At 36.6% G+C, this 12,883-nt stretch overlaps 1 protein-coding gene across 7 annotated transcripts in view; it reads right to left on the bottom strand.

The window, feature by feature from the left end:
* DOT1L (DOT1 like histone lysine methyltransferase) overlaps positions 1 to 12,883 on the bottom strand; it is a 129,446-nt gene that overhangs the window by 62,622 nt on the left and 53,941 nt on the right. For all 7 annotated transcript variants that reach the window (XM_056822201.1, XM_056822199.1, XM_056822203.1 and 4 more), the window contains 3 exons: positions 11,738 to 11,966; positions 5,608 to 5,702; positions 163 to 225 (listed from right to left, as the gene is read on the bottom strand). In XM_056822201.1, coding sequence (XP_056678179.1) covers positions 163 to 225; positions 5,608 to 5,702; positions 11,738 to 11,966 — 387 coding nt within the window. The remainder of the gene's footprint in view (positions 1 to 162; positions 226 to 5,607; positions 5,703 to 11,737; positions 11,967 to 12,883) is intronic.

Here is a 12,883-nt window from a genome sequence, read left to right as displayed (position 1 = left end):
AATAACAAGAAAAACTGCATTTTAAGAATCAAACTTCTTTAAAAGTGTTCTAACTGATAAACCATTAAAAAAATGCAAGTAAAGGGGTAATTTAAATTTAATTTGGACCCTACCCCCCAAAAAGCACACAGAGATCTTTTCAAAATCAGGATATTAACTTACTGTGTATTCTGCATGCTTCTTCCCATACCACTTCATCCATTTTCTGAACTCTCTGTCCATTGTCTAAAAGAAAAGAAAAAGGAAGCAGTTCAATATAAAATACTTCATTGCCAGGAAAATTAGGCAAAGGAACAACCCCAGTGAATATTTTATAAAATTTGCCTTTTTCATCCCAAAACAGTTTTAATCTTTCTCTCCCCCATTAAAAAAGGATTAGGCTAAGATAATTCTTTCCATTATTAGGGACAAAGCAAAGGATAGTGGATCAAATCGACAAAGGGATTAAAAAATTACTCAGTAGCAACTCCCCATATATCCCAACCCTCCAATCAGAAGCTCCATCATCACAAGCTATGTCCAAAGCTATGACAAGAATAAGAATTAAAGACAGTATCTTAAGAAATCTCTCCCTCCCACACAATGCATTTCACCTATCTGTGAAAAAGACTAAGACACTAGAGACATGAACTTCTTTGTTTCCATCTTTTTATCTCCACAGCACCAAGAATAGATTCTGTCTTTATTTGTTGTTTCCAAGTTCCTACTTGATTTTCTCACTTATCCTATCCCACTATCACTGACAATCATTTTTTTCCATATCCCCTGGTCTCTTCTAGGTACTGACCTTCACTCAACTCTGATAACCTCCTCCCACTTCCTTGAGTCAAGTTCAAGAAACTATTCTCTCCTGCCTTCATCAGGTTCACAATCTAGATGTTATCCTTGACTCTTCACTCTTACTCATCCCACTCAACTCCATCCAATCAGTTAGCATTCAAAATGCTTTACAAGATTATCAGTAGATACAGAAAAAGCTTAGGACAAAATAAAAAACCCATTCTGATTGAAAACACTAAAAAGCATAGGAATAAATAGGTCATTCCTGTTTCTTAGAAGCCATCCTTCCTCTTGTCAAAGCTCAGACCAAACCCTACCTCCAAATTGGAGCCCCTAACCTTTGGATCCCATGGCTTTGGACTCTTGTTGACACTTTTATACCTGTAACCACATCACCTAGAATATCTGACATTTAATACTTGTTAACTGATTGTTGATTGCTATATACGATAGGTTTTCTTTTGGGACCAGACCCATGATTTCATTGGTTTAAGGACCCTCCAACAATGTAGATCTCCTCTGTATTTTATGGTAAGTTATCTAGGGTACTAGCATTTTCAGTGATTTGACCAGTGTCACCTAAAAGGTCATGTCAGACTTCACATGGCAACTCAAGACAAGATTGGAATTCAGATCTCTATCCACTATATATCACTATCAATAAACCTTGTGTCTTTCATATGTAAACACTGAGTAAACCTAGAAACTATGCTTTATCTCAGAACTTTTGATCTGCTTCCCCCAAAAAAATTTTTAGGGGGGATCTGTATAAACGGAGATTTTTGAGCCTTCGGACTTCATCCCCCAGAAGTCCCGTAGTATTTCACAAAATTCTATTTTCCTGTGTCCCTGCCTTTTGTGTGGTTGTATTTAAGTGGCTCTTTCTTCTGATATTCTGTGTTGCATTTTTTTTAACCCTTACCTTCCTTCTTGGAATCAATACTGTGTATTGGCTCCAAGGCAGACAATGGGGGTCAAGTGACTTGCCCAGGGTCACACAGCTGGGAAGTGTCTGAGGCCACTTTTGAACCCAGGACCTTCCATCTCTAGGCCTGACTCTCAATCCACTTAGCCACCCAGCTGCCCCCAGCTCTTTCTCTTTTTTTGACCTGTGACCCAGCTGAATTCAGGCAGTTATTTTGCTCTAGTTATTATTAATAAAACTTTTAAAATATAATACCTATGAATTAAATATTAGGTCCTTAACAAAGGAATCTAAAGAAAGGATTCGTGCCCTGATCTTCTGTATAACCTCAAACTACAATGTAGAGAGCTATCTAGAGCAGGCATTATCAAAAAATTGGAGTATTCTTTTTCCTCCAGGAAAGAGGATCAGGAAGATACTCCAATGAGTATTAATTATCAATCAAAAATCAAGTGTGAGAATCAAATAACAATGTGACTAGAACACCCATCTTTAAACTGACTTGTCTTAGTCATTTGTGAAAGACAAATTCTTCTAGTGCCAGGAATGCTAATCTGACCAAAACAAAGTCAGTTACTCATCTTGATTTTAAAGATAATCTTAGTTTTTTATAGTCTAGATCCTACTAAGAAAGAACACACTTGACTTGGAAAGACAACTAGATTCTGTCTTGGCTCTGCTATTAAATGAGAATAATACTTGGCACTGCCCATCTCCTATGCTTGTTACAAAGACAAGGCTTTATAGGCCTGCTCATCCTATAGAAATAGGAATAGTTCTGTTTATAATAACTCTGTTGAGTGAAAATGAATAACATGGTACTTGCTAAATAATCCTACAAGGCCTTGATGTGAAGATGGGATTAACTCTCCCCTGCCTGTTTTTAGATTTAATCACCAGAAATTTACACACCCCACTTATCCTTAAGTAGGGGAGGTCTGTGACCCACATGTGCAAGTGTATGACGAATCAGAACCCACTGATGTCCCCTGGGCAGTCCTACGCAAAACTATAGACTATAATTGGTCCACATAAAAGTAGAGGAAGGCACAGGAAGTGATGTGAAGTGTCTTTAAAAGGAGTTACAACTTCCTGTGAAGTCAGGTTTTCATTCTTCAGAGTTCTGAGTTCAAGTTAGGATCTTTCACCTTCAACTGGTCCTTGGAGGAGCTCTGGCTGAGAACTACTTTCTATTGGGACTACCATATGGGTAAGTGAAAAAGGCTGACTCCCCTTCCTCGGTTTGTCCTGAGAGGAGGAGGCCTCATGGCTAAAACCCTTGTTAAATTGACCCCTAGGCCCTCTGGCTAGGGCTTCTTGGGGCCCTGCCCAGAGTAAAGCCAGGGCTTGAGCAAATAATATAGCTTGTTAAGCTATATTTCTTACTCTGTACTCTTTCTCATTTCTCTGCTAAAAAATCATTTGGAATTAATTAATTTCTGGTGACCACACTCTTAAATAATTTAGTTCAATCCTTTAATTTTTAATTCGTTACATTCTGGCCCATACAGATAGAGAGGTATGAAAAGATCTAAATGAATCTCTGCATTTCTGCAAGTACTACAGGTTTGGGTCAGAATTTTCAGGAGAACCTGAAAAAAAAGTCTCTCAAAGGCTAGAATAGCCAATGATCTAAAGTCTAAGGGATCAGTATGTACATATACAACATTTCTCTATAAAGGAAAAAAACACAGGTCCTCTGAAATTAAAGGAGGCACTAACTGTCTTATTTGACTTAGCATTATGCTTGAAAGTACAGACTGGAGCAAGGTTTGTTCCACAGATCCAAGGTAGGGGTTACTAACTACCTGAACTCTCTTTTTTAACCTATTTGCAAGTTAGAAGATACAATATTGATATAGGAGAGGATGATTTATCTGGCAGCCATGCTATGAATCTGGTAGAGTCTCTATCTGAATACATATATGTAAAATGTACATAATCTTATCTATATATACATAAAGAACAACTAAAATTAAGGCCCCTAGTAGATAACAAATTACTTTTACTTTCCAGTGATTCAATGAAAGACCCTTAGGTCCTAAACAGGCTTTTCTAAATTACTACATCCTTTTTATTATAAATATCAAATTTATATGAATACAAGCCATTCCCCAATTGACAAATGGTCAAATGATAAGAACAAACAATTTGCAGATAAGAAATCAAAGCCATAAATAATCATATAAATAAATGTTTACAATGTAGAGATCACTGGATTAGAGAAATGCAAATCAAAAAGCTCTGGTAGCACCTCATACTTTTCAGATTGGTCAATATGGCAATAAAAGTAAGTGGTAAATGCTAGAGGGGGTGTGGCAAAATTGGGACAATAATGCATTGTTAGTGGAGTTGTGAACTGATAAAATCATTCTAGAGGGCAATTTGGAACTATGCCTAAAAGGCAATAAAATTGTGCATACTCCTTGATCTGATAATGCCACTATTGGATCTGGTTCCCAAAGAGATAATAAAAAAGGGGAAAGGACATATACAAAAATATATATAGTTGTTCTTTTTGTGGTGGCAAAGAACTAGAAATTGAGGGGATTTCCATTAATTGGGGAATGGCTGAACAAACTGTGGTATATGTTGGTGATGGAATACTATTGTGCTATAAGAAATAGTAAGCAAGATGATTTCAAAAAAACATGGAAAGTTGTTTGGGAACTGATGAAGAGCAAAATAAGCAGAACTAGGAGAACATTGTATACAATAAAAGCAATATTCAGTGATGATTATCTGAAAATGTGGCTGTGTTCAGCAATTAAATGATTTGGAACAATCCTAAAGATTTATAATGAGAAATGCTATACATCTCCAGAGAAAGAATTGTTGGAGTTTTCTTTCATATCAATGTATCTTAAGTTTCATTTTGGAGTTTTGGTTATGTAAAAGTGTGCTCTTACAACAATAATCAATATGGCAGTGTGTTTTGCATGACAATAAAAAGGGAAAAAAATTAAAATACTATATCCTTACAACATTTGGGTGCCTCAAACTAGTACAAGGTGAGATGGCAACATGGAGTGTGGATGCAGGATGTATACTTTAAGCTTCCTTGTTTTTCCCCTCTAAATTCAGGTTATTTAGGGAAGAACTGACATTAGCTTTTCATTGAAGTGACAGACATACCTTTCATCTAAGAATAAATTAATTCCCTTAAGCAATTACCCATGGTGAGCAGAGTTCTAATCAAACCAGGGAGTGGTAACCTCCTAAAAAGTACACAGAATTTGGGTTAAGGAATGCTAGGAACCAGTCTCAGTTCTGGCTCCTCTTAGCAACGTGGTCTTGGGCAAACCCCATGTGTTTTTCCAAGGTTCAGTATCTTCCTTCATCACACTGACAGCAGATGCTATGCCACTTTAACATAATAAAAAAAAAAAAGAAGCATGCTGGGATTGTCCTTTTTTTTTATTTTTAAAAAAAAAGCATTTAAGAGCCAGAACTTTGTTGTTGCTCAGTCACTCAGTCATGGTTTAGTGTCCCTGTAATAATACTGTCCATGTGGTTTTCTTGGCAAGGACCCTAGAATGTAATTACCTTCTCCAGCTCATTTGACAACTGAGGCAAACAGGGTGAAGTGACTTACTGAGGATCACACAGTTAGTAAAAGTATCTGAGGTCAAATGTGAACTTAGTCATCCTAACTCTAGCCTTCTATCCACTGAGTCACCTACATGCCCTAGAATCACAACTAAAAGAGCTACCTTAGTTTGCCTTGACCACTCACAATGGCCAACAACAGAGCAATGACAATGAGATTCAGGGCAATTCTTTACCTGGGCTGATCACAAGCAGATGTGGCTTGGAAACAACAAATTGTTGCATCTGCCTCAAAATAAAACAAAGACAATAAGCCCATCAGGAATTTCCAGTACAGAAAGGATTTTTCTCACCTCAGCATACTTCGCTGGGATGTCTGCTTTCTCCACACCATAGTGATGCTTGCAGTTTGTAGCTGCGGCCACTTGCAAAACCACTTGTCCCACTCCTTGAGAGAGAAAGATTAGTAAGATAAAGTTAAGCTGTGTAAGTGAGAAAAATCTATTTGGGCAGTTCCGAGGTGACTCTATACAAATCTTATAACTTATCAGAAAGGGATGAACAATGGAAGTGACATTAGGAAAAACTTGCAACCTTGTGGAAGCTGAAAAAGCATTTACTGGAGGATGTGACTAGTAAAGGAATCTGATGAACACCAAGGCTATATTCCCATTAAATAAAAACTTAAAATATCAGTGTCAACTAAGGGAAACTCTACCTGGGAATATGTACAATTTGTGTGAAATTAACATAAAAGTATAAATAGCACATGTGCATTAAGGTAGAACCCACAAGACAGTGCAGTTTCTAACTTCCAGAATGGTACCACCTCCCCACCCTAACTGTCCAATCAAAAACCAAGTATAAAACATCATGGGTGATAAAAGAGTCAGGGGAAGTGGAACTCTGGGTCTTTTTGCTCCATTTTCTTCCTGAGGGCAAGCCTGCTCGTTGCCTTGTCTTAATTTTTCTGGCCCAATCATGTGGTTAGCTGAGCTACCTTGCCACCACTTGGTTGGAATGGGCCAGGACTGGTTGGAAATCAGGACCTGAAGAAGTATGTCCGGACTATGGTAGTTAGAAAGATCTAGTAATATCTTTTCTTCTTTCTCCAAGATTAATTTTAAATAAAGAATAACTTATTGGAAGAATGTTCAGGTTTCATGACTGGGCTCTACCAATATAATAAAAAACAAAACTGGCACCAAGTTAATTCACAGATTTTAAAGTTCTACACCAAAATCCTATATGTATACTTCACTGAACTAGACAAAATGAATTTAATTTTGAGGGAAAATAGATCTAGATTATCAAGAGAAAAGAAAAGAAAAAGAAAAGAAAGCAATAACACTCACAAACTTAAAGATATATTAAACAAAAATAATTAAAAATTCAATTAAATGGAGTAGACAATGAAGGATCAGAAACTATATTCAGTAATTCGAGACCTGTGCCAAAACTGCACCTTCAAGTTGCCTGTGAACTCCCAGTATTACTGCAGACAGGGGAGAAGTGATCACATTGGGCTCCTGGGCAGAGGATTGGGGCATGTGAAAAATGTCCTCAGGCACTGTGGAGAAGGGGAACAGAGTAGCCCCCTCGAGCATGAAGGGGCATAGGTGTCATGGGTCTGCCAACACAGACTTAGGCCATGTTCCATAATAAGAGTCAAAACGTCCAGAACATGAAACATCATATCATTAAAAATAAATAAGGAAGAAAGGCATATGTAGATGGTGTAAAATAAGGCATTTATAAAAGAAAAAGTCAATTTTTAAATGTCATGATATTGAAAAGCTTTCACAAACAGAATTGATGCAAATAGGATGAACAGTGGAAATGGTCAACCGAGGGGGCAAAAAAATATTTGTCTCAAATATCTCTGTAAATAGTCTGTAAATTGCAAAGATGGTGCAAAACTGCTCAGGGAGGAGATTACCCCTCTGAAAGTTTCTATAGCAATAATGAGTAAAAACATAAAGGCTATACTAATTAAAACTAGAGAGAGGGAGAAATTATGTGGCTCAGTGGAAAGAGCCAGGTCTAGATTCCAACACAATGGCCAGAGCACCAAGCTTGGATTTGGGAGGACCTGGTTTCAAATCTCTGATAATTCATAGTTGTGTAACTCTGGCTGGGCAAGTCATCCAACGCCTGTTGCCTAGCCTTTCTGCATTGGAACTAATATTTTGTATTGACTCCAAGACATAAGATAAAGGTTTTAAATTAAATAAATGAATGTAAGAATAAATAAATGAAGTAGATGCTGATAGATTGGAGGATAGCTAAACAAATGGTGGTGCAAGAAAGTAAAGGAAAATTACTATGCTGTGAAACAATGAATAATGAATGCAAAGAAAGTGAGAAGTATGACATGAACTGATGCAGAATTAAATAAGCAGAGCCAAGAAAATATTATATACAATGACCACAAGGTACATAGAAAGAACCACAGCATATAATTAAAACTGAAGCCTGAGAAATTAAAATGGCCACCAAGAACAGCCATAAGAAGGCACATTCTCCCCTTGGACTAACTTAAAAGGGCTAAGGACCAGGGCTTTCAGATACTACATAAAATGTAGTAAGATCATACTTCTAGATGGAAGCAACTACCAAAGAGGCCTGATGGTCTGAGCTCAGAAGAGAGAACACAACATTGCTGCAGAGAGAAAGGGAAGGGGGAAAGAAAATAATAGGTTGAAAGACACATTTGGTAATTTTAAGTCCCTAAAATTGTTTGCCCAATTGCTAAATTCTATGAAAATAAAAGATTTCATTTTGTTGCATAAATATGGCAAATGTCAATACACCAGACTTGAAATACCTTCAAGGTCACTATTAAGTATATATCTAAATTAGGTCTGAACTCCATTGAGATTTAGACTGGAGTGAATTTTTTTAAAACCCTTACCTTCTGACTTAGAATTAATACTATGTATTGGTTCTAAGGCAGAAGAGTGGTAAGGGCTAGGCAATGGGGGTTAAATGACTTGCCCAGGGTCACACAATTAGGAAGTGTCTGAGGCCAAATTTGAGCCTAGAACCTTCCCTCTCCAGATCTGGCTCTCAATCCACTAAGCCACCCAGCTGCCCCCTGGAAAGAATTTTTAAAGAAGGGGGGTATGGTAAATAACATTCTGCCTATCTAGAATTGCCCTTAATTGTTCAACTGGCTTTAGATGACATTTAATTTTTTCATTCTAAATCATGGTATGATGATCCTGATCTATAATAATTACAATGTTCCATCCCCAAAATGACTATACTATGCTGATAAAATAACCCTCCCTATACATGTATATGAAAAGGGTTCTATAATTCAAGTAATTATCCTGTAAATCAGACTTCCCAGAACTCTGGGCAAACCCACATATCAATTCAACTTCTCAATTTATAAAAAACTGTTATATTGTAATAATATTAGTATATTTGGATGATCAGACCTTTCCTCAATTCCCCTAAATCCTAAGTAACCCAAATATGGCATTTGACTCCTTATCTAACCATGAAACTCAGGCTTTACAATATAAAAATCATTAAATATCAACTTTAAAAACAAGCTATGTAGTGAAATGAGCAAAGTCTGGATACTAATTTATATAAAGATGATAAATAATGTAAGGAAAAGAAGCTCAATGCCATTATTAGAACTCTGATCAATACAGTAAACAAGTATAACTTCAAAGAGCTATGGGTAAAGAGACCTAAAAAAGCAAAATAAAAAAATACATGGGGGAGGGGGGGGGGTGATGGGGAGCGTGGGGGCCCTAGGTAGCTCAGTGGATATAGGAGGTCTTGGATTCAAATATGACCTTGGATACTTCCTAGCTGAGTGACCCTGAGCTAGTCACTTAATCCCAACTGATTAGGCTTTACCATTTTTCTGCCATGGAATCAATATACAGAATTGATTCTAAAATAGACAGTAAAATTTTTAAAAAAAGAATATATATAAACATGGTGATCAGTGTGTTCGTTATTTGCTTGTTCATACTTAATTATTCCAAGAGATGCGATTTGATAAATGATTAAAGTACTAGAAGAACTAAAACAAAATAACCTTTGTGACACTTAAGTAGGCTGCTAGAAGATAGGCAAGTCATTCAACATCTCCCAGCCTCAGACTCCTCATTTGTAAAATTAAAGAGGCTGAACAGGATGGCCTTTAAGGCCCCTTTCCAGGTAAACCTGAACTATCAAGGAGAGGCACGTAGTGGGGAAGATAATGAGAAGGTCACCAGGAAATAAAAATCAACGAGACCTTTTTTTATGTTTAAAGCAATGGAATGAAACATTCAGTGGATGAGGCAACAAAGAGTAAGAAAAAGAACACTAGAATTTTAGTCAGAAACTGAAGTCAACTTCTCTGGATCTCAGTTTCCTGTTTCGAAATTGTACAGTCAGGAAAGAAAAGTGGACTAGATTTCTTGAGCTTTCTGGAACTCAAATTACTTGAGAAATATGTTTTGAATGATAATACATGTATAATCTAGTAGAAGTGCTTGTCAACTCTGGGAGAGGGGAGGGAGACAACATGAATCATAACAATGGAAAACTTATGAATAAATTTGTTATTGGAATAAAGACAATTTTTAAAAAATTCTATTACTTGTTTAAGCATCATTCTATTTACTACATAACATCCCCAATAAAAAGCAAGTATTAGCAATATTACCACCAAATAAGGGATTCCCCAACTCAAATGCTTAGGTATTTCCATTTTTCCCCCCCAAAAAAGAAAAAAAAGAACATTAAAGAAAAAGTGCACTATATTGAATATGACTATCTATATTGCCAAAGTAGAAATAAGTTCCTATTATCCAGGCAGGAGATCTGCATTTAAAATATATCCTCTCCTTCCTACCAAAAAAAATCCCAAGGAAGCATGAATTGGGAAATGTACTAACCCATTTTGTTGCCTCAAAAAAGTGCTAAAAGCTGGGAGTGCCTTAAAAGTTTTATTTTGAAGAATGGTATGGTAAAACTATCTTTATGACTATTATTTTAAGCTGCTTCTTCAATGGATTATGTTGTATACTAGATTACATATGCAAAATAATACACTTAGAAAAAGACCTTAAACAGGAAGGATCTAAGGAAAAATAAAACTAATTTCTCCACTACCACATAAATTCCATTATAACAATTTTTCAAGCTTTGCATTTATTAACAATGAACGAACACCCACACCCACACCCACACCCACTCTATCTGAGATGGCAAACCTATGGCACCTGTTCCAAAGATGGCACACAGAGACCTCTCTGTGGGAACACACACCCCTGCTTGCCAGAATTAGTTACTAGAAAAGCAGAGGGACACAAGCAGAGCTGCTCCCTTTCCTCTCCCCACCATAGCACTGCTCTTCTCTGCCCCTAAGCAGAGTGCTAGGTCTGCTCCCCTCCTTTTTTCCCTCCACTGTCTGGGGTAAGGCTGACAAAGGGCAGGGCACACAGTCTCTGAAAGGTTCACCATCACTACCCTATCTTAACTTGTTCAACATGGAAAAAGTAAATCTCTGTGCTAGAGACCCTTTTACTCAAAGATCATTCATCACTAGAGATACATTCCTTATGCTTGCCACAAATACTTTAGATCAAATCTCAGGGGCCTCAAAACTTCAGCTATTCTAAAAAGTTGTCACTTTAGAACAAGGAAAAGGAATCTTAGATAAAAGTCTATAAGTTAAGGTAATTAGAGAGGAAATAATTGAACAGTCAATAATACTTTATACTTGGAAAACTTTAAATGGAAATCAGGAGTCTTAATTCTTTTAATCTGATAGGCAACAAACTTGGTTGTACAAAAGTGGTGCACACATTTATGATTTGGTGCCTGTCATGCCAGCAATATCTCTGCCACTTTAGAAGAATTATAAAGGTAGATAAAGAAAAATTATAAAGAAGATAAAGGTAAAGTCATGTGAGGAAAACACCACACAAGGCCTTTTGATCAGTCTTCAAGGGCCAAAACATTAGGCTTTCTCTCTAAACTTTATCTTTTCATCAACAGTATTATAATTGTGCATAGGCCTTTATCCCCTCAGCTTATAAAAGTCAGCTATAAAACCAAGGTTTTAGAATAGAATTGATGGCTCTCCAAGACTAATTCCTGCTCTAGATACCAGAATCAAACATGCTTTTGTATCCCTAGAACATGGCACAATACATGGAATAACATGTTTGTTGAGTAACTTGAACAAACCAACATTTTCTCAAGCAGAGCTTTCTTTTTTACCTGTCAGCCCCTCCTCCTTGGCTTTTCTGGCTAGTTTAATGATTAGCTGTGTTGTGACTTTAATGTGGGTGACAAAATTGGTCCTGTGGTCAGCTTAATCTGTTCCTCCTATGAGCATCCTAGTGCTTCCATTATACTTTACATGACCATGAAGCTTCTCCCCTTAGTATATAATTAGTATGTAACACCCCAAACTTTTTGGTTAACATGACAATCACCAAACATTTACTGATACATACTCACCACTGCCCAAATCAACAAACAAATCATCCTCGGTCATTTTAATCTCATCAATCATTTGGGCAACTAAGTCGAATGAAGTTTCTCCATACACCTCTGGAGAAAAGGGCTCATAGTTGTTGAGTTTCTCTGGATCTGTGACTGAGTGGTTATATACTTGTTGCAAGATATGTCGAAGAAGCCCATTGGATGGCCGAGTGTTCAATTTCATGGGCTGGGTTGTTCCTTTCCACTAAAAGGAATTAGAGGGAGAATAGCAGAAAAACAGTAATAGAAAATTGGATCAAGTCAAAAGTAATAATTCACATTCAATACTTTTCTAAAGGAGTAAGTTGGATAAAGGGATATGGGAAAAGATGCTCTCAGTTTTGAGTTGTAAACGAATAGAAAACTGTCAAGAGATTCACCCACAAAATTCTAACAATCATTAAAGTATCTTAAAAAAAAGTAGAGTAGCATCAGTCAAAAATGACTTTAAAGGAATCTTAAAAGCCTAAAAGTTCGACCAACTCAGTGTTCCTATAGGCCAACGGCACCCATTTATAGATTTCATGTCCTATTCCAAATAATATAAGAGCATATAATTTAAGACTATAAGGGGACTCAGAGACATTATAGTCTAACTCCTCCGTCTTACAGAAAAAGAAAATGAGACCATAAGAAGAAATGAGAACCTGAATTCAAAGCAAGGTTGAATTCAAAAGCCACTATTTTTTCCACTGTGCTACAGTAACTCAAATTGTGACAGTTAATTTGTACATTTCATAGTTAATTTGTACATTTCAGATTTCTCAAAGATGAAATCCTACTAGCCACTCATAAGGAATAGCAATGACCCTGAATTTTTTTCAGATATCTTATCCAAATGAATACTTTGGCAAATCTTTCAATTTAAGGATACAACATGCAAAAGATTGGTTACCAGGTTATGACAAGTTGATGATATAATAATGGATTTCTCAAATAATAAAAAAAATTTTAATTCTGCTTATTCATTACCCCTCCCCTCCCAACCCCCACATTTCAGATGTTTTCCTAACTGACACATCAACTTTAAATTTCACTACAAGTAATGTCAAGTATTTTATAATAATGTTGGCAGAATCTATGGAGAAGAGATACTTATACATTCTCCAAGCCTTCATTGTG

The sequence above is a fragment of the Monodelphis domestica genome, chromosome 3 (assembly GCF_027887165.1).
Source record: "Monodelphis domestica isolate mMonDom1 chromosome 3, mMonDom1.pri, whole genome shotgun sequence".
Classification (NCBI taxonomy): Eukaryota; Metazoa; Chordata; class Mammalia; order Didelphimorphia; family Didelphidae; genus Monodelphis; species Monodelphis domestica.
The sequence above is the reverse complement of the archived record's forward strand: the minus strand, read 5'-3'. Positions and strand labels throughout refer to the sequence as shown.